We start from the raw sequence: 26,321 nt of genomic DNA, 5'->3' as shown, positions 1-26,321 counted from the left end.
TGGAGGAAAAACACAGCTCACCCTCTAGTGATTTGTGTGTTGAGTTACCTTTATAAATATGTCAAGCCAATGACCATCAACTAATAGAATCAATAAAGGTCTGCTGGGTCAGTTCCTGAGAGCTTGATTGTTGTTTTTCGTTTGCACATGCATGCTTGTCACAGCAGCAGTGTCGGCTTTCCCTCATTGAGCTTGAAGTTATATATCAGCTTGGTGAAGCTGAACAGGTTCTTGTGAATCCTTGCCAAATGTAACAGTGCCATTCCTTCCTGAGATATTCACTTGTTTCAATTTGTAGATGACCCTGACCATGTAGTTCCAACTCATTCCATTTGGCTGGGTTTCTTGGTGAAATACTGCCTTTCAGGTCAATAAAACACAAAATAAGATACTCCAGGCCAGCCTGTAAGACAAAAAGGAAAGCCCTATTTAATTTTAAACCTTGCACGATAGCTCCTTGCACCTTTAAACTACTATGATCAGGAGTAAAAGTCTACTGTATGACAAAGTAAAGTCAGTAGAACAGATGAGATGCATCTGAACACAGGAAAAGAAGAAGAATATCTGGTATATATCTGGTATGGAGTATTCTGACATTTATAGGAAAGTCTTAGCACTGAGAACAGATGCAGAAAAGGGTAGGAACAGAGAAAGTGTGAGGCAAGGTTTATCAGTGAGATGGAAATTATTAAATGTGGGAAGTATCCCTTGTTGCATTTGTGGAATATAAACATCTTATGTCAAAGGAATGACCTCAGTGAATGTTGTTTTTCTATTATTGCAAGCCCTTCATGTGTTGGGTGATTAGGTTCGATGCCGCAAAGATCAGCGCCCCACTGATGATAAGTAATTGACTCATTTTGTGACAAATTGATGAAATATACAGTACAAAAGTCAGCGACCACTCTATTTGCTGACCTAAACGTTTGTCAGCATCGGAAAAACATGTAGTTAGAAAAGCAGAAAACAACAAAAAAGTCTCAACAACTAATTATATAATCATATTAGTATATTCTCACTGTATACTCTAACTATTACAGCTTTTATTCTTTTTAGGAGACTTGCTTTCAGTTTTTTTATCTTCAGGTATGTATTTATGTACTGTTTGTCTGGCCTTGTGTAGTTGTTAGGAGTCACATTTTCTCTGTAATTTAATTAACTGTAGTTTCCTCCAAATTTATGTAAGTGGATAATATCTAATCTCCTCAGAAATATGAAAAATGAATAAGTACTTGGCTGCTTAACTGAAAATTTAACGAATAAAGGGTGGTCACTGACTTTTGTGCAGTACTAGAGGGCACTATGTTGTTGAAAGTCTGTTATGGTCTTTCAGAATCTCAGCACATTGCAAAGCCCAGTTCTCTGCTGGTTTCTAGGAAAAGGTTGTGGTGGTATGGTAGAAACCAAGCGGTGGCAGAAATTACTCCAACAGGTGTTGGGGCTACTTTGTTGTCCTTTTTGCTTAATGAGGTTTTGATTGATAGACTGAACATGTGCTAATTAGAAGATTTATTTGTACTTGTCCGTGAGAAATTGCCCCGTCTCATCTCAAGTTCCATTTCAGTTTGAGTGATGTTGTCGGGCTTGAAATGGGCTAGTATGCTTAGATTAAAAGACCTAAAAGTAACAATGGTTGTGACTCTTATTAAAGAAATGACTATGGATAAAGTAGGAAGTGCTGTAAGTTGTAAGTTTGTCACTGTTTCATTTTAAGTCCAGTGTGGCGCTGTCCATTTACTTTACAGACTGCAGTGTATGAAGGCCTATTATGTCCTGTAGATTTTGCAGTTTATTTACAATGCTGAAATTCTTTCTGTGGGCCTGGAATGTCTGTCTGTCATGAAGCCCTTAGTAACAGCTGAAGAGGATACTTCATCATGGCCGCTCTACAGTCTGCTTCGCCCTCACTCAATTAGTCTCCATCAGCAAGTTGCAAGCCATGGTGACAAGTCTTGATTTTTTCAATGGCACATAGATGTGAGGTGGGGTCTTCTTTCAACAAGAGAAATAGGCCACTGAGTTAGACATTTATGAGGAGTATTGTAAGGTGGATTAATCATTGTGAAAATTATTGGCTAAATGTAATGAAATAAATAATGAGTCAAAATATTGTATTATCCATGTTTAAAATTATAAAGGCGTACTGTTTTTGTTCAACCAATCTAGTTTGTTGAAATTAAGTGTATCGTCACGTTACAGAGAATATGCATATTTCATGAGAAATATGAATCCTTTTTGCATTTTTAGACATTAATTTAATTTGTATTCCTATACAGTATACCAATATGTATATGGTTGCATGCAGATAATTCACCATGAAAATCAGACTAACGACGTTCCTTTGGACTCACTGGCATTTTCCATGTAGCATATGATTTAGTTTTTTCAGTGGATCTATATCTCACTAGGACATCAGGCAAAGAAAACACCTACCAAAGTTTGCAAAACCCCTAAAATCGGTCAGTGTGTAATCGTAAATGCTCCCCTCCTTCTCTCTCTCTGGCTGTCTGCTGGACATGGAGTGCATGTGGACTGGGTGTTCGCTAAGTGCAGGCTGGATGATGAGGCCCCATCCGAGGCTGGTCCCACTGGGAGCTGTCGGCAGTAGGCTGAGGGAAGCCGACGGGGAGGGTGTTCGGGGTTAATTGGCAGTGATTGGCCAGGGTCATTTTCTGCCTAGTTAAACTCCTTCTCCCCAGGGATGAAGGACGCAGCGAGGCCTGGTTCAGCTATGAAGGAGTGTGTGTGTGTGCGTGTTCTGTTTGCGTAACCCACATGTGTCCATGTAGCTGCTTCCACAGTTCCCTGTTGGGGAATGTGCACATTTCTCTGCATGAGTATCGGAAGAGCTGATTTACGAAAATGGTACTAAAAGGTTGTGTTATGATGTCTGAATGACATGTTTATTTTACACGTCTCTCAAACTGAAGACACACTTTTCTTGACCCTAACAGCAAAACGTTTGATTGACGTGGGCTCAAATGTGCCAGTGATCTGCATTCTCTGCAGTTTCACGTTTTAAGAAATATCCATAAAGGGTCAATATTAAAAAATTCCCCTGCCAAACTCCAGTCTCGAAGCTGAGCCAACAATCTGGCAAATGGCGGGGAAGTAAACATGACCGACGGCTTAAAGCCTAAGGGATTTCAAAAAAACATAGTGGCGGCCCCAAAAATGCCAAGATGAAAAAACATCAACAACAGTCTCTTTTATTTATACAGAGCAGTGCAGAGATAGCAAGAAGGTTATAGTACACTTATATCAATACAAAGAATTAGATAGAAAAGAGGTGCCATTAAAAATGTGGAGTAGAATAGTTAGATTTGGAAAGTGAATGATTTAACAGTCATAAAGAGTAACACTGGTGATGAAACACAAATTTGATGTAAAAAGAATTAACTTTACCAAACCAAGAATGTGACTTTAAACATGAAGAGCAAACTATTAATATAAAATTAAATAAGAATTCTACTGTGTAAACAGTCATTCAGAGACATTTGGTGAGAAATTTGTTGACTCAGATTTCTTGTGTTGGTGATAGGAACCAAGGGTGAGATGTTCAGAACACAAATATAGCCCTTTATTTACTAACCAAAACAACCAGTGAGCCTACATGTGCCTTCTGAGTTTTGTTGATGATGGTAAACTAGTGGTCTAAAAAAATCTGTTTTATTTGGGCACTATTGCCTTACAACACACTGCATGTACCTCTTTGCCATTAATTCATACGAACTGGCTTTAGAAAAAAAATTTGTCTTAAAACTATCATGAGACAATGTCTCTAACATCAGACAATTTTTTATAACCACTACATGTAACAAATTCCATTGATTCAGATGTCTGGTTTACATCACCACCGCTGTGAACAGTTCTGACTCTGATAAATTTACTCAGGTGTTTACTCGCATGTTGCACATCAAACCACACTGAATAATTTTTAAAACCCTAAAAATTTTATTTTACTCCACATAATGTACTCCGATCATTGAGAAATGTATGTTCATATTCAAGAAGTGCTTTTAAGAATTGTTAATTATTTCTCTTTTACACAGAAATGCGTTCAAGGAACAGTTCGGCAGTGTTCTGGCAGGGTGGGTCAAGTGGTGGCTACCAGACCCTGCTGCTAGACGAGGACCGGGGCTGGTTATTGCTGGGAGGACGAGACCATGTGTACATGCTCCAGTCTGAGAGTCTTAACCAGCCTATGCGTAAGGTTAGAACACTTTCCTCCTATCATGACCACGATTTAAATACGGCCCTTTCCTTAGTCAGGTAACATCACTGATGATGCGTCCAGGTTGCATCAAGTTGATGTATGTTACAAGCAAGTATATCGACATGGACTCTATTTAATGGACAGACGGACAGAAAAGAAATTATGGTTGACATTGCATGTCTTTAATCTTTGTAATGACAGTGTAAAGAGTTTAATATTGTTTATATTAAGGCCTAGGAAATACTTTCGTACTGATTTGGTACAAAATGCTATGACCTTTATATTTACACATTAATTTGTTTTTCTATGTTATTGTGCCAAATGTCTCCCAATTCATCATGACCATTACGATGTCCTGTGAGACTGTCATGGCTGATATGATTGTAACAAGTTACGTTAACAGTTCACTTACTGGTATAGCTGTGTGATGGTAAGCATGATTTAATATATGCTATAGTGAGTACCATGTGTGACCCTCTGTCAAGACATATAATATAGTCATCTAATTGGCAGCAGTTCTCCAGGTCAGTACCTGGTAATAATTTCCTTTTCAAAAAGCTCATAATATGTGAAGTATGCATTGCAACTAGATGAATTGCACTTATGAATGAGTTCATAAATGAATATAATATAATGTATTTTATTCATAGTTATTTTAAATGTTGAACTGAGATTGAAATGTAGTGGGAGTGCAGAGATGAGATCTTTCTGCTGCGATTCAGGTTTGATTCCGGTAAGGTCAGGGTCAGGTCAAATGTCTTTGAGAAGGTATTTGGCTGCTTTCTCATTGCGAAGAAAAAATAACAATGCTCCTTTCTCTGTCATCATGAAGTGACATACCAGCCAACTGAGTCATTGCATGACAGAGACAGCCAATTAACATTTTCCATCAACTACTCTTAAGTGCACAATGCACCAGTGGCTATAACAATCCAGGCTTTGTTTAACAGACTAATGTAACCCTTAGACATCATAATTATTGACAGAAATAACAAGCATATAATCAATATTTAATATTTGTCACTTGTAGCTTATTGTTCCAAGGACAGAAATCCTGTGAGTAGTGCAGCCATGTTTCTACTCTTGTAAACGTGGGTGAAAATATCACATCATGATACATAAAAACATTTTTACAGTACAAGATGCGCTATATGGACAACAGTATTGGGGCACACCTCTTAATCTTTGAATTCAGGTGTGTCATTTAGTCCTATTGCCACGAGTGTATAAAATCAAGCACCTAGCCATGCAGTCTGCCTTTACAAACATTTGTGAAAGAATGGGTCGTTCTAACGAGCTCACAGAGTTCGAGCGCAGTACTGTAATAAAATGCCACTATTGGCAAAATAAAATGGGCAAAAATTCCCACAGAATGGGATGTCATTAAAGCTTCTGTAAGTGTAATGTGTAGGTGTCCCAATACGTTTGTCTATATAGTGTATCACAGTATTTTAAACACACAGACAAAATGCACTGTGTCATTTTAAAACTGTTATGCAAGACTATGAATACAATGATTTAGAATAAATGTTTCACTCACTGCGCTGCACTAAATCCAGATAAACTGGACTAATTTTGCTCCATTATTAATTCAACATGCAGTTGCTGAGTGTTCAAGTACTGAAGATATCCGCAGAATGCTCAGAAAAGCATCTTGTTTATCATAACAAAATTTACCATGATGACAAGAACATATCATCCTGCTGCCCACCTCTACTTGTATTAGTGGTTGCTTTCATGGATTTTGTACAAGAAGTCTTTAAAATGAATGTTAAGACTCTGAAAATGGTGTTGATATTTTGTAAGTGGATATAAATGCGTACAGTCTGAGGTAGTTCCTCATGTTATCACTTAATGCTGAAATACCAATCTTTTGGACCACCAAAGACAGATTGTAACCTTACCACTGATACAACATTTTTCTGTACAAATGCACTGTTTTGTCTGTACATTGGAAAAAAACGTCTCAGTCCTTCATTTTTAGATTCACTGGCCAGCTGGAAGGGAACATACTGAACGTTGCAGGCATGCAGGAAAGAATCTGTCGGTAAGTCATTGCAGCTTTAAAAGGCTGAAGAGGTCAAAGAGCACAAAAAAGTTTTATTTGCAGTGCCAGATTCCATATATAGCTCAGCATTCTTCCACTCTGTGATATAAGCAAGACTGACAAAGGTTTATTTATTACTTTGGAGGGAAATTAGTGGTCGAGAACTCTGTAGGGAAGTAAGTTCATGGTCTCTCTTCTTTGATTTTGACTCCATGTGTATCTCCGTTATAACAGCAGAAATCAAAGTGTATTATGAGGTGATTTAAAGCTACCAATGTTTTGCAGCCACCCTATTCTGTTCACTCATCTGTTCAGAGACCTTAATTGTACCTTTTGTGTTGCTTTCTCAGACGGACTGTGCCAATTTTGTGAAGCTCCTGCAACCATTCAACAAAACTCATGTGTATGTGTGTGGAACCGGGGCGTACCACCCTCAGTGTACATACATTGACCTGGGCCACAGCATCGAGGTGAGAAAGCCACTCTCCCATAGGGACAAGCTGACTCTCTCTTTTTTCCTGCCTTTTATGACTACTGACAGTCTCTTGTCGTTTCGCTTTTTATGGCTTATGACAGACCCACGGGTGGCATGAAACAGACAACGGGGCATTAAAGGGCTGGTTTTAAGCATGTTACTTTGTCAATACGAACATCAGGAGGGGTGTGAAGCACACTCACATTACCTACTGAGACGTATTGACCAAAAGGCTAAGCTTACAATGAAGGCACTATATAGAGAGGCTTGTGTTAAGAGGGTGACATGACTGTCTCTGTCTCCTAGGAACCTGCATTTACACTGCTTAGCCATGCTGTCGAGTCCGGGAGAGGGAAATGTCCCTTCAGTCCGCACGAATCGTTTACCGCACGACTCACTGGTAAGCTGTTGTGCAAAATGAGAGTGAAGATATTGTACAAATATATTTAAAGGAACTACAATAGCAAAGATAAACAAGTTTTGTTCTACAAAGCACAAAACCTTCCTGGATTCCATTGTGTATATACAATGAAACCTTTTATTTATTTGTATCTTGAAAAAATGGAGATTTTCAGTTTTTTCAAAAATACATATTTTACAAGCAGAAGAGAAGATATTTTATTAGAATTAGAAATTGAATAAAAGTTGTTGTGTGTAAAGTTTTGTTTTGTGGTAAGAAAAGCAATCCTACACGTGCTGTTTTTGTCATTGTTTTACTCAATCCTGTCCATACAGAATGTAATCACATTTAAGTAGCATACCAAAAATACAATAATTACTTTATCTTCTGAGAATTGATTGAAAACTGCTACAACAAGCCCATTTCCCTTTTCTAAATTGTCATACACATCAATCTTAGCCCCCAAAGCATAATCTCTCCTTGACTCTGTCCTCCTCAAATCAACTTATCAGACCTCCATTGTCAGACAAATTGAAGAAACCAATACGAAGATCATCTATTTATTAGATCTCCTCCCCAGTATGATGTCATTGACAAATGGACTTGTGTTGCACTTGTGTGCAACTGTGGTTAGTGTGGGGGTTCCTAACACCGTGATCAGCCCTGTCCTCGGCTGACGGCTTCATTTGTCTAATGCCTCTTGTGGCCTCTTATTTCACAGCTAATTGGAGGGACGAAAGCCACCCAACCAGCCATATAATCTCATGCCAATGTCAGGAAATGAAACCTAACCCCTACATTTTTTGTGCATTTTTTAAAAGTATATAACCTCACCCCGAGGACCACCGTACATAAACCATATGCTTTGCAATTAGACTGCTGTCGGCACTACAGACTTCTGTTTTTATGATTTAATCACGCACTGAGGGAGAGTCTGGAATACGCCAGAATACGGAATCATACAAGTTGCTGTAAATATGAATTGATTAAGGTTGCAGAGTTCAAAGAGAGGCTCATTAAGTTAGCAGTATGCATCACATGCTTATGAGACACTGAGTCCCACAGGTATTTTTCTTTTACATTAGATGGGGACCTGTATGCAGGAACGTCAGTGGACTTCATGGGAAATAACGCAGCCATATTTCGCACCTCTGTGCACAGCAGCAGTCAGCACTACATCCGTACTGAGGCTTACCATGATCACTGGCTCAATGGTAAGACATTTCAGAAGCAGATATTTTCAGATTTTTCCTTATGTGGAACTGCATGTTGATGGTTTTTCTTCATTATAATGGTTGGTCATTGCGTGAACATGGAAGCAGGATTTATTCCAAATTATTTTTCTGTGATGTTGTGTTATAAAGTTGTCCTACTAAGACTCCTTTTCATACTTTCTTAATTCTTACAATTAACAGTATTTTCAAATAGTAATAAATACATGAAAACTATGAAATAACACATAAGCATGTACTGTATCCTGAAATATTGTCTTTCTATGAAATTAAGCTATTTAAACATAACTCTCTTCCCGTCTCAAATGATTGGTTCAAGTACATTATAAGGACACAAAGCACACACAGTAATTAGGATGATATAATGATTATGGCTCATGAATTTTCCAAATCCAAATTTATTGTCCATTCAAAAAAAAAACTACTTATTGAAGGATTTTGTTTTTTTAAATGAATAAAGTCGTGCATGAGTGTAACTTCACTATTTATTAAAGTATTTAGGCAGAAACATTTGGATAAAAATGTATTAACTTCATGAAAAATGCATTCAGTCAGATATATTTAAACATTTCACTGGTAATGTATTTTTTGACTGAAATAGCATTTAGTTTGCTTCCTTGAAAGCATGGTTTTCTGTTAAATGGAAATGTATGTAAAGTTAATGACAAACAATGACATGACTCTGTGATGAAGCACATCGTATAGCAGCATATCTTTCACTTAATTGATTCCTTATTTCCTTCCCAGAGCCAGAGTTTGTGGACTCTTACTCCATCCCAGACACGCACAGCCTGGACGATGACAAAGTCTACTTCTTTTTCAAGGAAACGGCTGTGGAGTCCAACCAGCTGGACAAGCGCATCTATAGCCGAGTGGCCAGAGTTTGCAAGGTGAGCTGGCTGGCACAGAGGATAATTGGCCAATGAAAAGGAAAAGTGATCCAAAAGACCTTAGGCTGAATGAATGTGGCTTTTATGCATGTCAGTGAATACTGGGCACAGAAATAATGCATAAGCCTGTGTAATATCAATTACAAAGTATTAGTAGTATTATTTATCTAATAAGGAATGAATAAGGTGTTTGTTAACAGAGAATCATCTTATTCTGGCCATAGCTTTTATATTGCTTATTATGTGTTATATTTTATCACTAAAAGGCTTGTGTTTTAATATTTTAGTGCCATGTTCTGGGCTCTCACCTCACATACTCTTGACTAAAAAATAAAACAAAACTTGTTAAAATAAATAATGTAAGAAATATCTCACACCTAGCACCTAATATCATTTATTTAACTATGGTAAAGGGGGAGATTGCTGTTGTACTCCAGCTTAGGAGTGCAGGACATCACTTGTTTTGCCTAAAGACGTCCAGTGTAGCACATTTTTGAGATCATGTTCTTAGGAGCTTTGCCAACCCTTCGAAATGGTTTTAATATAAACTGACAGCAAGCCCTTGCTGCTGTAAACTTAGTAGAGCTGTTGATTCAACTCCATGCTTATGCTTTGGGATTATCTGTGCTATCTGTAGCCTTTAGTAAAATCTTGCAGTTTTTATGTCTATTGCTGTGTTTTTCATCACATAGCTTTCTTCAGCTTGTCCTTTTAATTGATGACTCTATTGCAGCTGTGTACCTCGTGCTATTAAACTGTGTTTGCAAAGCTTGCAGTGCACTATTACAAAAATAAATCATTTTTTTAGTGTGAATGATTATAGTTGTTTTGCTATACATTCAATTTATATTGCATAAGTATTTGAATTGATACATTTGGTAGCAAAATTCAGTTTACTGTTTGCAGAGATTAGTTTGCTCTTTTAAAACATTTTTTTCTGTTTTTAGTGTGAAAAAATGATAAAAACATGAACAAAAATGTATTCTCTTTTCCACAATTAAAAGCTGTTCAGATCATAATAAAATCTTGTGCTTATGAATACAAATGTAAGATCGATTCAACACTTAGAGAGCTTTCAACAGAATGTATCCACTTTTTAATGAGCTGTGAATGAGAATTCAATAATATTATACTATTATATTAATATTAGAACATTCTTTTGTTTTGAAAGCTATGTCTTCTAAAGGTTAGAGTACAAGTCTATACACTTGGTAACATAAAATATAATTCATAACTGACTTATGTTGTGGGCATACACTATTTTAGAACTATTTTAGAGGTATAATAAAATAACTTTCAGCTAAATAATTCTGGTATTTGAAAACCAGCATTTTGACATGACATTTTAACAGATGGCTTAAAACCATTTCAAGCTGTTTGAAATGCCAGAGATTTTTCAGTTCACTTTCAGAGAATGTCAACCCTCAATGGGATGTTGCTTGAGACTTTTTCACCCTGTGCAGAAAGTCTCCTAGGGAGATATACAATTTGAGCGTGATTTAAGAGACTCTCAATACCCAGTTTGAGCATTAAAATTAAATCTGCTCAACAAAAAGGAAAACATTTTACTGTTCTCATAATATATCATATAACCAGTCAGTGGATCCTGTTGATCTGTTTTTCAGAATGACATTGGTGGAAAGAGGAGTCTGATTAATCGTTGGAGCACCTTTCTGAAGGCTAGACTGGTGTGTTCAGTGGTAGGGCCAGGAGGCATGGACACACACTTCGATGAGCTGGGTATCCACACATTCACATACTCGTACAAAAAAGGGGGTTTTAAAGGGTTATCAGTGGAGAAGTGACATTCAGTCTTTATACATGACAACCTCTCTTACCGTCTCAGTAGACACAGACCACTCTTTGTAGACTCGTAAACTGCATTTTATATGATTGTATTTGTTGTATGTTTTTAGAGGACATCTTCCTGTTGGAGACCAAAGACCCACAGAATCCAGTCATTTATGGAGTCTTCTCAACTTCCAGGTAAGAAAAACCCAAATCAAAGGAATTAGATTTTTATTATTATATATTGTCGCTGTCTGAACAAAACCTTGTATCCCCAAAATGGAAAAAAAAAATCTTAATTTACAATGGAATTTAATGCAAAAGTAATTTTGGACCATTCATGTTGGGCCACTTGTCATGAAAATGAAACAGTCCATCTTGGTTGTCTCGTCTCTCATCCAGGAGAGAGGAGGTCCAGAGGCCATTCAGGAAGGGTCAGAGGTGACCAGGCTAAGGGAACAGTGTTATTCTAACCCAGCGGCAGACTAACACTCACTTCCCCTTTTTCTCCTGTTTCAATAGCTCCATCTTCAGAGGCTCGGCCGTTTGTGTCTACTCCATGGCGTCCATTCGAGCCGCCTTCAATGGGCCCTTTGCTCACAAAGAGGGCCCAGACTACCGCTGGGTGGAGTACAAAGGGAGGATCCCATATCCACGGCCTGGAACTGTGAGTGCTCAACACTGTGATATGTAGTTTGTTAAGGAGGGAGGAGGCAATAGCAGTGGGAGGCTAATTAGAGACATAACTGTGGTAGTAGCTGTCTTTTCAGCTCTTTCAGATTTCTGGTTGACAGTTTTAAGTCTATGCACTCAGTTCAAACCATGTGTAGTCCCATTCAACACCACACTACTAAAACACAGAGACCTGGCATAAAACCACAGTTCATGATATTGTAACTAGACCTGTCACTATTATTTCTATCAGTAATCTACCAAGTGTTAAATTATTACAAATTTATCAAGGCTGTTTTTGTGTTGTTTAATTAAGCAACAAAACACTCGAAGCATGTTGTGAGTGCAAAATGCTAAATAATTTCCGTGCAACTTGAGAGCTACACAAAGCAGTTTAAAAATTAAGTTGCATGCAATGCATTCAGTTACTACACTAGTTAGCCAAATCAGCCGCTTATGTTTTTTTCATACACTATTATTTTCACTACGAAGTTATCGGCATTTTTACCATTTTTGCATACTTTTTCCAGTTGTCATTGGTGTTTTATTTTTCTGTATATATATATATCCGAGATTTTAGAGGCTTAACAAATTGAATTAATTAAAAATTTAATTAATTGAAGAATAACAAAGGAAGCATAGCTCACTAAACATTGCATAATGTATTTATACAACGTACCATCTAATCAAAGGCAAATCATTGAGAAGGTTGATTTTTCATTTTAATCAGTGATTGTCATTGAGGAGTTGTCACACCAACTTAAAATAAATTTAACTTACTCTAACTCAACTTACATTTAACCCTGGGTGACTTTTAATGGAAAATATATTTTCTTTGCAATATTAGTATAGACATAGAGCCCATATAATTTGGTGGTCCTGCGTATGTTGGGCAGCAGTCATAATCCTTGTAACCATCACTCCTCACCTGGGCTACACTCCTGCGTGGGGATCATAAAAGCATCTATGAGTGCTTTCAGGGTCATGCTTTAGGGCAGTTTTTGAAGCGGCAGAGGTGTGTGCTGTCAGTGTTGAGTTGTCTGGGGGGGAGGAACTTGGCAAGGGTGTTACCTCTTTGGATTTGCTCGATTAATTCTCTGGGTCAACATTGTACATTTCTCTGAAACTGCAATTAAAAGGTTCTGTGACTCTGCATAGACTCATAGCACATATGGCATAATAACCGGATTTCTGAAAAGGAAATGAAGCTAATTGAGTTATTTCCCAGATATTTGTGATGCTGACACTTTCCAGGGCTTGAACATGGGCCTCCACTTTTTAGTGCACTCCAGATTGCCGTGATTAAATTCTTGGCAGCTAACAAGAATTCTTAATTGTAAATTGCATGAAGTCTATCACAGAATTGTATTATATTAATTATATTAATTATATTAATAATATTAATTGCATTATAGTAAATGCTTACTCTTAGTTTGACGCACTGCCATTTTTCCCTGGTCATAGAATGTATTAGTTTAACTACAAAATGTTATACTTTCTCCTTAGGACCTTGCTTTTCTATAGACTTAATGTTTTTTTGGAACATATCTCCTCAGAACAATATAAACAACATTCCTTTTTCTGTCCCTTCAGTGTCCTAGTGAGACATATGACCCACTCCACAAGTCTACCCGTGACTTTCCTGATGATGTGGTGAGCTTCATGAGAGGGCACCAGCTGATGTGGGAGCCGGTGGTTCCCATCCACCGACGGCCAGTGTTCACCCACGTCAATGTCCCCTACAGGCTGAAGAAGCTGGTGGTGGACAGAGTGGAGGCAGAGGATGGACAATATGATGTACTGCACTTGGGTACAGGTATGTTAGAGAAGTTCAGATAACACTCACCCACTGGGAACCTTTATTTTGAGCTTGAGTAGGCAAGACAGTTCTGAGGTCAGCTGTAGAGGAAGAAGGCCCACATTATTCAAAATGGAAACTATAGCCAGTGAATAAATGGGCACACATAACCAATGAACTCTCATTCCCTCACAGTATCTCATTGTGAAATAGAAGGTACTAAAATACACTGTGGTTTTACTTGGGGATTGGCAAGGGAATTAGATACAGATGCAGATCTGTATCTTTGTACAAAACACAGTAATAACATTACCATTCACCCTTTACATGACGTGCATTTGTAAGACGGTGATGTCTACCAGCTCCAGATGTAATGGCAAGGATTGTCTTAAAGGATCCAGCTTAGGATCTTGTTGGCACCGTATGATCTATCCAGACTAAAACATTTTTATAAATGTTGACAAAGATTGACAATCCAGTTTGGTCCCTTTTTTTATTTATTCATACACATTTCAATTGTAATGAATAAATTGCTTTTTTTATAGCTACTGTGAAAGAGGTTCTTATTTTGAGGCTACTTAAGCTGCAGCTGCTTTTTATGCATGCTGTAGTCTGTGATCTCTGCCATGTCTAAGTGAATTATTTAGGGTAAATACAACCTCCAGGAGCAAATACACTTTACCTCTGTGTACAGAGGGCATTCTTACGTACTAAACTCAACCTGGTGTCACCACGGCTGGTAGTTCGAAGAGAGTGTAACAGCTGTTAGCCATCTGGGAGTCATGTTGATCCTCATTTGAGCTCTGTGTTATTTTTCTTATTAGGTGTGGGATATATTTCAAAACAGTAAAAGGAACCTGAGGGAAACAGTAGAATTAAATTCAGTATTAAGACTAGAGTATAAGGAGGGTGGATAGGGTGAATGGTAATGTGACTGCAGTTATATTTCATCTTGAAACATGTTTTCAGGCAAGTTTTTATAATTGCTTATAATAATTTTATCATAGATAGCTGAGCTCACAATTATGATTTTTCTAAACAAAAAAACCTGCATGTGATAGATTGAGGACACATTTTAAGGTAATGCTTTTTAGTGTAGTCATTCTGCCCTGGTCCTCAAACATGTGTTGTGTTGTTACCTGATACCTGTATCTGTCTCTAGATGATGGGAAAGTACTAAAGGTGGTGTCTATCCCCAAGGAGAACTTGGAAACTGAGGAAATCATACTGGAAGAGCTGAATGTGTTTCAGGTAACTTAGTATGGCCTTACATCTTTGGCCACAGGCTTTGGTTGTTTATAGTTTCCAAGTGAAAGCACAGCTTCCTCAGAAGCTGTCTACCTCTTAAAAGGAAAAAACAGAATGTTTGCATATCCCAGGGCTCTTCACGCAACTGACCAAACCCAGGGAACGGGAGTAATGGGCAGGCGGTTGGGCAACAACAAATGAGTAGAGGGGATCATCTTTGTTTATGTAGCCTGAGGAGAACAGAGATCATTCATTCAAGGTTTTAAACAGCATGCAACATGTTAGTTTTCCCCTGGGGACATAAAACGGGAAGTATATGAGTAAATGACAAATTATCTGGGTTAATAGAAGATGCCAAGGAGATGTCCAGTGGAGTAGATGAGCTACATACTTTTCACAAGATCAGTGGTCAGAGTGAAAAGCATCTTAATACAAAGATCAGTGTAAGATTATGAAAATCACATTGAATGCTCTCTCTAACACTTAACACCTTGATGCTTTTGGAAGCTGGGCCCAGAAACTGGTTGTTTCAGCAGAATTGACCTTTGCCTTTCTTCTTGAAATCCAAGTAAACGAAGTTATTTATGTTTAAATTAAATTATTCAGTTTGGACCATAGCAGCTTTTATTTACAATTGCTACATCCAGTTGCTGTAACTCAAAAATAGACAGTTTTGAAAAAAAAAACAACAACATAGAATTTGTTTTGAAATGCAGTTAATTTGACAAAAACTGTGGATGCCACAATTTCTCATTAGGTCGAGTGGGATTTTTGCCAGTGTTCTGTTAAGGTTGACTATCTGCCAACAGTAGCTGTGAATGGACACATTTTGGGCAAAACTTGCAGAGATCAACTAAAATAAAGTAGCTTGTAATGTATCTGTAACATTTGGACCCTCACTCTCAAACACAGTTGGGCACATAACTATCTAAGCACCTTTCATTCATTCAAGCCCCCAGATTGCTAATAAAAGGAATGAATCAGCATGCCAAAAACTGCTTTTCGCCATCACTGCTGCCCTGTGCTTGGGCCTCTGGCTCTTATGCCTCTGGCACTGGAAACATAGGATAGTAGTCTATCAGCCACCACCGACCCCAAGCCATTTGTAAAAGAGAGAGTTGTTTTAGGAGTCAAGGACCATTTGCCACCACTGTTATAGAGGAGAAATGAACCAATGAGCTGGAAAAGCCTGGCCCTCGCACAAGAGCCTAAGATGAGCTCCTCTTGTTCGGTGCCAACAATGCGTGTCCCCCCTCACCTACTCCTTGATTTGGTTGGTGATTTATGGGGCCATTTTAATGTGTGCTGACACTTTGTTTTCTTCTTTTCATCCCATAGAGCCCCATACTAAGCATGGAGCTGTCCACCAAGCGGGTATGTAAACTTGTTCTGTGGGTGGTCGTTTGAAGGTAGTGCTTAGCAGTGTTTAAAGACTTTCTATCTAGGAGATTATGGGCAATGGAAAAAGCTTTAGATGGATAGAATCTTGGTCTCCTGCAGTGAAACATAACTGTTCTTTAGGCTAAAATTTTTTTTGAGTTGTTCAGTAGTAATTGTGATCTATTGCTCTGCAGTTATCAGACATGTAACTGTATTTTAATTTATATTAGTTTATACATCTAAATGAATATGATGTTAAATGGTTCTAGGCTTATATCTTGATAAAGACTTTAAAGCTCCTCTGAGATAAACTAGCACTGTCAGAAATCTTCTTTTGCTGATTTTAAAAGCCAATAATATTTCACAAACGATCGTGATATAGAAAAATTGGAATTAATAGTATAGAAAATAATTCTGTTCTTCCTGTTATTTATCAATTTAGCAAGTGCTGTTTGTGAGCAGTGATAAGGAGGTGGCTCAGTTGCCTCTGCAGCGGTGTGAACTCTATGGGAAGGCATGTGCAGACTGCTGCCTGGCTAGAGACCCCTACTGCGCTTGGAACGGCACCACTTGTAGCAGCTATTTCCCCAGTAACAAGAGGTACAGTGTAATATAATTTACCTTTTATAGACATTTGGTATTTGTTTCACTGTTGTGTGACATTTCCAGTGTGCAATATATTATGTTGCATGCTGCGTTGTTTTGGTGATTTTTTTTTTTAAGGCATTTTTGAAGTATGTGTATGCTGAAATTCTGCCTCAGGCAAACATCTCTGCTTCTTGCGTCATACCCTCATAATCTTCTGTGCTGTATGTTCAGTTGAATATGTTTTGTTTATATGCAACTGTTTACTCACATAAATTACACACATAAACAAGATGGAAAGCTGCCAGTTTCTCTGTAAGGGAGAGGTTGCAAGAGGTTGCTATGCCACTGTTTTACATGGATGCGATGCTCCAGGCAGTAGGATGATTAAGTGAACCACAGTGACCTCAAATAACCCAATAAAACAACAAGAAGCCTGTTCTGTGCCAATAGTCTTAATGGAAGCAACCTTAAATGCAAAGTTAAATTTGGATTTAAGTTACTTTCCCATGCTTTCTGTTAGTGAACGCCTATATTCCTGGTAGCGTAAAGTCTGATAAAAAGTTGAACCAAACAACACAGTAGTGTTGAATCACCACAAGTTGACTGTATATGTTTTGATGACCTGTGCGCTTCGAAAATTATGACTGCTTCATAAAGATGTGTAAACAGGCACTTGATTATATGTTACGTGATAGTAGATTTTTTTCTGTCTTCATTCACAGTACAGTGCAAAAGCCACCCTTCATTTATTTAATTTCCACTTAAAGCACCTATTACATAAGTGATTTATTTTTCATTAGATATTTTTAAAGAGATTAGATACATTTTACTTGCACAAGGAAGGGAAAATAAGTGGGAAAACAGGAGTTTCAAAAATGAGCAAATGGTACAGAGTAAACTCATGCAACAAGTGTTTGTTTACCCTTCCACTGTGAGAAGACAACTCAACACTGTGGGTCAGAAAAGTCCTCACTGAGAAAAGTAAATAAAAATAAAAAAATTTTTTTTAAAGAGTTGTTGTTCTCAGGACAATGGTCTGGAAAAGTGCCCCTGCAGATTTCTTTTAAAAAACTGAAAGCATGTCTCCTGAAAAGAATAATAGTTGCAATAATGGTAACAGAATGGAAACAATAAATACTTAAAATTTGTGTTATATTTCGTTGTTGAGATTTCTGTCTAATTTTTTCCCTTAATACGTGCGTTATACTTTCTGTCACTGAACCTGTACTTAATAGCGGTATAGACTAGAAATTAAACAAATGAATGGTGGTCTCTGACATTTGCTATGGGTGGGGATCCATTTGTATTTTTTCTTACACTTCAAAAATTGCTTGCTGTTAAAATAATAAATAAATTCATTGTAAAGAACCATCTGACAGACTTGCGCTTCCGTTGTGCAGGCGCGCCCGGAGACAGGATGTGAGGTATGGGGATCCCTGGAGCCAGTGTCAAGACCTGGGAGATGGTAATAAATCTTAACACCCTCTTCTAAACTCACGCCTGTGACTCGCTGCCTTTTACCAGCGTAGAATCACCCTACATATCTCTATAAGCTGTACACATCACCCTCTAGTGGTTGAAATTTATTATGAACTTTTCCTTATGGACTGTGGCAACTCTCAAAGCATGTTCAGCATGAGTTCCTGACTAAGTTTCAGCTTCACAAAACCTAACAAATGCTACCACAGTTTAGTCATTTTACAATTGTCTATAATATCCTGTGTTTAGATTCTTATGTAAAGGTGTGACTTTTATAATGACCAGCCAGTCATGATACATGTGTAGAAAGTAAAGCATTTACAACGGTAAAAAGCTGTCGCCACTACCACCATGTTAGGGCTTATTGGAATAACAACTGCATTATATTTTTCATATTTATGTTTCTTTTGCCAAAAAAATGACATGTTTCATGTAACTGACATCACAGGTGCCATTAAGGAAAAACATGCGAGCAGAAAAAAACCCTGAAAGCTGTCCTGATTGGTCAGATGTTCATCCTGATAGCTCAAAGTGCTATTTATTGTCCAAAATCCTAAACTTAACCTGCCTCAGAGCAGGCTGCCATAGTGATGTTGCCCAGTAAAAAGCGATCTTCCATCGTAAGACAGGCCCCTGTTATTATCCTCGTGCCTGTTTTATCTTGTTTATGAACCCAGACGTTTTGAAAAGGTCATCAGATCTAAGCTTTTGATTGGTCTCATAATAATAATAATAATAATATATATGTTTCTGAAATTCTTATTAGGCTTCGAGGACATTGAGCTGAGGATGATTTATGCAGTCGAGAGCAACTCAACTTTCTTGGAGTGCATGCCACGATCACCACAGGCAACGACCAAATGGGTCATGCAGCAGAGCCACACTCAGACCACTAGGGAGGTCAGTCCCCTCAATACACAAAAATCAGACAGCATGCATATGCTGATAATCGCCTCATAATGATTATCATGTGACTGCAACACAAACTAATGATGCAATGTTATGAAAATGTTAATTTGCATATCTTTTCCTGATGACATCAATTTCAGTTCCATTCTTAAATTCACTCATACAAACAATACTTAATGAAATATTAATGAATTTTGTGATTTTATGTTGTGTTCAGTCCTTATCAACTTATAATTCAAAAAACTGTCATGTAAAGGCTGATGAAATGTAATGTAACTCGGAATTTGAGCTTATCTGTACTATTTATGCCGTCACCAGGTCTAATGCAATTTCATAGTAAAATTGGAAATTCATGAGTTTATGAAAACTGAATGTCTGAATATATCATTGCCTTAGTGCTCACTGCAGAGTGCGCTCTCGCTCTCTCTCTCTCTCTCTCTCTCTCCCTCTCTCTCTGTGTGTCTCAGCTACTCCCTGGTGAAGATAACGTCATTCACACCCGCCGTGGTCTCCTCCTGCAGCACATCACCTCTTTGGATGCTGGTCTCTACCTGTGCACGACACACGAGCGGTTATTCTCCCGCACACTGGCACGCTACGAGTTGCGAGTCATCACTGAGCCACACGCACTGGCCTCCAGGCCAGCCACTAACCATGCGTCATCACCGCTGAGCTTGAAAGAGCTGAACCTGATTGGGGTCAGTGGGCTCACAGCAGATGAGTACTGCGAGCAGCTGTGGTATCGTGAGAAACGAAAGCAGCAGAAGTTGCGTGCACTGAAGTGGAAGCAAGTGTCAGAAAACCGCAAGGCGAGAGTCCGGCGGCAAAATCCACCATATGAGCTGCTTCAGTGAAGGTGGAGTAATAGACTTTGGAGGGGAGTCGAAGGACATTTGGATTTGCCTTGGTTGATCAGTGCGTTTCAGGATTAGCCACTTGTGCTTTGTTATTTCTTATAAGGGCCACATTAATTGAGTTGTAAAGAAAAGAATATTATCAATATTCTGCTCATTTTTTACAAAAAGCTGATCATCAAATCAAATCAAATCAAATTTATTTGTATAGCACTTTTTACAACGGATGTTGTCACAAAGCAGCTTTACAGAATTTCGGAAAAGACAAAGTTTCAACAGGACTGTAAGAATGTACAGAAACCTGATCTTGGTAGATTGCCAAAAATAGGTTAATATTCACACCTGAATATTGAAATTTCTATCCACTATTCATGTGAAGTAATATATTATCTATATAATAGAAAAAATTACATGAAAGTTTGCACTGTCCACTGAAGACTCAGCTTGTTGCACGTAATGCTCATTTTGCTCCATTGATGATTGTGAAGCAAGCGTAAGATGAAGATTAAAATAGCACACTCAACTACATTGTGGAACTCGCCCTTGGTAGATCCGCCCCGATGGCAGATAGGATTAAGTCAGATGTTGTACCACACCTGTTATAGCGTTCCATGGGCCAGTTTATTTCTGAATAGTGTCAGTTGGACTTAACGTAGTTCAGGGGAAAGTGGACTAATTCTATTGGTAATTATATTTAGAAAATATGTGCTTTTATTAATTTCCTGATGAAGAGCAATCAGTAAATGTAGTATGTGTTATCAATTAGTGCAAAAATGTGCAAGCTTTCAAGGGCTTTGGCTTTGAGGTAAATCTGTGCAATATCCTTTTCTACTGGATAAAATCTCTGTTGGGAAACTTCGTATTTCACCAGGCTGGTGGCATCCAGTAAGATTTCTCTTTTATTATGCCCATTTTTACCTCTTGAGGGGCATTATTTGGCCTATGAGGTTTGTTTTGGAAGTTAAGTAAAAAACTAAGATGACCAGGGCAAAGGTATTCTAGGATCAGGATTTAGAACCACTAGTAGAACAGTGGTATAACTAGATGGGGGCAATCTCACAGGAGACGCAGTTACTTGGCTCCCTAAAATCTTTATTGCACCCCCCCATGTAGATACTGACACAGTTATACAAAGAATATAGTTTCTTAGCAATTAGCTTTTATCAACTCTTCATAGACAGCTGTGATGTCTGTTCATCTCCCTGTTATTCATAATGCATGCCATCCTTGATTACCATTGTCAGACCAGACCTTCATTTACATATATGTATTTTTAGTTGTTTAACTGGTGTGCTTATCCCGAGTGACCTACAAAACATGCAGACAGTAGAAGCCAAAGCGATACAAATCTACAACTTAGGAGACAAGAATGTAACTTGAACTAAGTCTCCACTTAGATCAAGCTATGTTAAGAGGAGAATGAATTAAGTGCATTTAATTTTTAGTAAAATATTAAAACAGTGCAGCTGAGTACAATCAGGTGTAAACATGATGAGTCTTCAGAGCAGGTGTGTCAAACTCAACCACTACTTGGGAATCTGATAGATTTGGAAAAAAGTTGAGGACCATTTTCTTTTGGTTTATTTGTTAAGAGTAACTGAACACTACCCAGAAAGGAAGACCAGTGTTGAGATCTACTACACTAACTTCAGTTCTGGCAAGACAATAATTCGCTTAGTTAATCCTGAAACAAAACGGATATCAACCGGGCTGCTCAAAACAAGCCGGCATGCAAATATGAACTGACATGTTTGTTCTTGCTAGGCATGTAGAGTTTATAGTACACGGATTTGTATACCAGCCTACAATGGACTTTTCATAACACAGTGTTAACAGAGTTTTGTATAATCATCTGAGAGAACAACTTGGACATTGTTCTGACGACAGCAGATACCTCTGAAACCAAGCAGAGGAAGCTCAGCATGCCCCTTACACAACCCAGGATGTTCCCTTCATCCTTTTCCTTCCTTTCCAGGCACAGTGTCTTTCTGCTTCCTGAGAACAAGCAACTCTGGATCATGTTTGTGAGAAGAAGAAGGAAAAAATCTTCACTCAAGAGCTAATTTGGCTAAGAATGATCTCGGGGACCAGTTAGCACAGTGTCATTTTCGTGATGCTATCTGATCCTTAGTTTTCATTCATTAGCACCGCTGGCATTTGTGAGGGGGATGTATTCCTTTAAGCCACTCACTCCTTTTCTGACAATCACTGATCTTGGTGTGGTTTGCTGGGAAAGGATGTGCCACTCGGCTGTGAGGAGCAAGCTCGCCCAGAAAGAATATCAAAGCGTGGAAGCATCTGGGAGAAATGAGCATGCAGTAAATTGGATTTGGAGTCTTTCAGATTCCTCTCGGTGCCCATGAAGGCAACTTCCAGAACCCTGAGGATAACTGGACCACTGCAAATGGAAATCTTTATCTGCTCATCGTTACTGGCTGAAATAAAAAGTTTTGCGTAACATGGTCTGATATTTGGAAAACTGTTATAAAGAATATGGGTGGCTTTAGCAAATCACACTGAAGGTGAATTCCTCCATTTTTTTCAGGAATTTCTTCATAATTAAATGGTTGAGATGTAAACAAAGTGATTCAGAGTGGTTTGGTGTGAAAGGCTCTGGTCTAGAGAAACTTGTAATCATAATTGTTCATAGTGGTGGTGATAGGAACCAAATGTCCGCCTCTAAAAGCTCCCTTACAGAACATTATTAAATGAAATGGTTATGAATTTCATGTACAAATTAGTTCCCAAAGAAACTACTTTTTCAGATGTTCCACTATTTTACCATCATTAGCTTTACATGTAAACTCAGAAGACACTTCTGAAGGTTCACTGATTATTTGAATAGTAAATACAATGGCTATTTTTGTGTTGTGGACATGGTAACCCCTGGTTCCTATTACCACCACTGTAAGGAAACTTTCTCTATGTTGAACCATTTCATATCAAACCACTTTAAATGACTTTGTTCATATCGCAACAAGGAAATCATGCAAAAAAAAGAATAAAAAATTGGTGGAATTCCCTTGTCAGGCACAAAGTGCCTAAGCAGAAGACTATAATGGATTAGCCAGGTCAGATTCCGTATAACGTAGGGTGACTGAAGTGAAACTGGCAATATACTGTATGATTAAATATTTGTTCAGAACAGTATTTAATCACGCCTTTGTTTTACATTCCAAAGGTTTTACTTTGCGCACAATAACAGTTATTATAAAGGTGTTTGTGGTTTCTACAGTGTAAAGAGTTTCTATTTAATAACATATTACTCAAGCAGTTCACATTTGTTGTGTTTTGTCCATCATTCTGTGTTATTTTATTTATCATAACAATGAAGACGATGCACGTGTTATCTCTACGTTAAGAGTCGAACAAACAGGTAGTGTTGAGCAATAAGAGCGAACGCTTCATAACAATAAGCTAAAAAAGACACAGGATGTTTTGAGCAGCTGTAAATGCAGCTGGCCATTTCCATCTACACATTTTCACACATATTCACATTTTGTTTGTCCTGCTAACACGTACATCTGCTGTGTTGCGTTAATATTATTCACAAACTGCTGTGTAGCCAGTTCTGTCATTCAGCTACAATATCTGCCAGTAACCCTATTGAAAAAGACAGTGCTGTAATGTGTAGTCTATTCTTTCACTGTATTTAAGCAACTTATTTGTATTAACTGTATTATTAATGACTTGTATTTTGCTTTGCCATGTTCATGTTGCCTTTGTTCATTCTGGCATACTTCAGCTTGATCAGACATGTCTTAGATTGGAAATTAGACATTTGCCTCTTTTTGTACAGCGCTTTGAAAATCTTTGTCTTTCTGTGTAAACCAGTAATTGTGTGAAATCAATTAAACTACTTTTCCTTATTTCGTTGCTTCCTTTACCCAGGATCATGTCCAGCTTTGGTTATGTCCAGTTTTATGGCATATGGCAAAAAATGAATGGACAGGTAATGTCTAGACACCTCTTTAAAAAGATGCTTCGTCAAGGGTTCTTTAGTAAAAACAATGGTTCTGTATAGAACCATGAACACTACATGCTTTAACGGTTATATGCATGGTGAAACAGTTTGGAGACTGTGTTGTAGATGGTTCTATATAGCACCAAAAACGTTCTTCTGTTGTTAAATTGACCAACACACTCTTAAAAAAGGTTTGTCAGGGGTTCTTTACTAAAGACAATGATTCTATATAGAACCATGAACACTCAAAGAACCCTTTGCATGATTAAAGGGTTCTTGGCTTCCTGACAGGACTTTCAGATTGATGGAGAATGTGGTTCGATATAGAATGTTTTTAAAAATGCTTCTATAAAGCACCAAAAAGAGTTCTTCTGTTGTTATGATGTCAGGCTTGTAGCAATAAAGGCACACTTTTGCTGTCATCTAGAACTTCTTTCAAAAAGGTTCTCAATGCAACTGTATACAACACATTCTCCATCAATCTAAAGAGCTCTTTAACAATGCACAGAGTTCTTTGGGTATATATGGTTCTATATAGAAGCATTGTCTTTACTAAAGAACCCTTGAAGAACAATCTTTGTTGAGAATGCAAGGAACCGTTTTTCATGCTGTATAGAACCATTTTTTAAGTTTCTATATAAACTCATGCAACACATTCTCCATCAATCTGAAGAACCACTTCACAATGTAAAGAACCATTTATGCAAATGGTTATTTGAGTTTTCATGGTTCTATGTAGGATTGATGTCTTTACTAAAGAACCCTTGAAGAAGCGTCTTTTTTTGTACTTGTCCTCTGTAGATCCATCTTCGCTCAACAGTGCTCCCTGCTGGCTGTTTTGTCACCTGAATACAACAAGCCCTGCATTTACAGCAACAAAGAGGACTTTATTTACTTATTTGTACCGTAAAAAGCTGTTCCACTGTTTTAAACATGTCCACATTATTAAACAAAGTCATTCAGAGCAGTCTGATGTGAAAGGGGTTTGAAATTGTTACAGTGGTAGTGACAGGAACCAGATGTCTGAAGCGTAAGGCCTCTAAAAGCCTCCTTACAGAAAGCTGCTTGAGGTCTGAAGCACTGTTTTATGATAGTTTTGAGAGAAAATTGTGGCAAAAACATTGTTTTAAATGCATTCGTTATGGAGAAACACATGCAGGGAAGTATGTGTTGATGTTAGGCAAAATAATTCCTGAAGAGAACTTCAGAAGACAAGTTCATCGCTGTTATACCATCATGAGCAATATATACAAAACTCAAAAGACATGCAGGTTCACCGGGTCTCAGTTTTGAAAATTGGTGGAATTCCCTTTTTAGCAAATACCTGTTCTCAGCATGAAAACAGTATGAAAACCTGCCGTTACAGATGGTTCTGTTAGACTTGCGGCAGAATTCAGTAAACTTAAAGTAAACTGAGAGCACTAAAACAAAAGTAGTTCACTGTTAAATTACTGTAAAATCCAATGGTTGATACTCTAAAACATGTCAAATGCATGTTAATAAACCACATATATACACTGCATTTTTCTGTCAACAGAAATTAAATCAAAAGTGACAGAAACAAATGATCACCTTTATTTCACTTTTGCACTTGAGTTTATGTATTTTACTGTCATTATTATGGTAATACTTTGTCAGAATTGCTAGTTACACTGGAGAAATTGTGGTTAAGGGCAGCATTTCTGAGAAACTGAATGTCTGTAGTTTTACAGCTTTTTACCGTCACTGAGAAAACTCAATTTTATTGTTAATTAACGGGGTTTTGTCTGGCACAGCTGCTGGCAGAGTTTTTTGTTTTTATATTTTTGCTTCTAACAACGTAGGTAGTTGAGAAATAAATAAATAATGTTCCTTTCTAATGCTGGAGGAGGCTGCTATGCTGCTGTCACCCAGACTACGTCAACCAGAGGAGTGAGTTCATAAACTACTGCTGCGTATACGTTTGCAAACCATTTATCTCTCCTGTTTATCGATCTATTAAAACTCAAACAGGGTATGAAATCAGGCGCTGACTGAACCTCGTGTTGAAATCAGCTAGGATGAAAAATGCTGCGTTTATGATAATGACGCCTCATTTCAAGGCAGCGTTAATAAAATGATGACGAGGCCGATTTGAGCAGTCTCCTATGAAATATGAATGACAAATAAATATGCAGGGCTGCATTTTTCTGTCTCCTCAAGCTATAAAAACTGGTGATGTATGTGAATCAGTGGTCTGCACTGGAGCATTCCAGTGCATTGACATATTAAGAGAACCATATTCTGACCAAGAGTAAAAATGAATGAAAAATTAATAAAAAATCTCATTGATAGATCCTACAGTAAACAGTTTAATTTGAATAAATATACACTCACTCCTGTAGAGCATGAAATATGTCACA

The 26,321-nt window shown here is 37.9% G+C and overlaps 1 protein-coding gene across 1 annotated transcript in view; it reads left to right on the top strand.

Moving 5' to 3' along the window:
* si:dkey-49n23.1 (semaphorin-3D) overlaps positions 1 to 23,845 on the top strand; it is a 57,197-nt gene extending 33,352 nt beyond the window's left edge. The window contains exons 3-18 of the mRNA XM_017713334.2: positions 4,053 to 4,213; positions 6,201 to 6,263; positions 6,614 to 6,733; positions 7,045 to 7,138; positions 8,224 to 8,352; positions 9,118 to 9,260; positions 10,886 to 11,000; positions 11,177 to 11,246; positions 11,571 to 11,715; positions 13,314 to 13,536; positions 14,681 to 14,769; positions 16,105 to 16,140; positions 16,589 to 16,746; positions 18,135 to 18,199; positions 18,980 to 19,113; positions 19,590 to 23,845. Coding sequence (XP_017568823.1) covers positions 4,053 to 4,213; positions 6,201 to 6,263; positions 6,614 to 6,733; positions 7,045 to 7,138; positions 8,224 to 8,352; positions 9,118 to 9,260; positions 10,886 to 11,000; positions 11,177 to 11,246; positions 11,571 to 11,715; positions 13,314 to 13,536; positions 14,681 to 14,769; positions 16,105 to 16,140; positions 16,589 to 16,746; positions 18,135 to 18,199; positions 18,980 to 19,113; positions 19,590 to 19,976 — 2,132 coding nt within the window. The 3' untranslated portion in view covers positions 19,977 to 23,845. The remainder of the gene's footprint in view (positions 1 to 4,052; positions 4,214 to 6,200; positions 6,264 to 6,613; positions 6,734 to 7,044; positions 7,139 to 8,223; positions 8,353 to 9,117; positions 9,261 to 10,885; positions 11,001 to 11,176; positions 11,247 to 11,570; positions 11,716 to 13,313; positions 13,537 to 14,680; positions 14,770 to 16,104; positions 16,141 to 16,588; positions 16,747 to 18,134; positions 18,200 to 18,979; positions 19,114 to 19,589) is intronic.
* Positions 23,846 to 26,321: the final 2,476 nt, after the last annotated feature.

The sequence above is a fragment of the Pygocentrus nattereri genome, chromosome 21 (genome assembly GCF_015220715.1).
Source record: "Pygocentrus nattereri isolate fPygNat1 chromosome 21, fPygNat1.pri, whole genome shotgun sequence".
Taxonomy (NCBI): Eukaryota; Metazoa; Chordata; class Actinopteri; order Characiformes; family Serrasalmidae; genus Pygocentrus; species Pygocentrus nattereri.
This window is presented reverse-complemented; position numbering and strand designations above follow the sequence as displayed.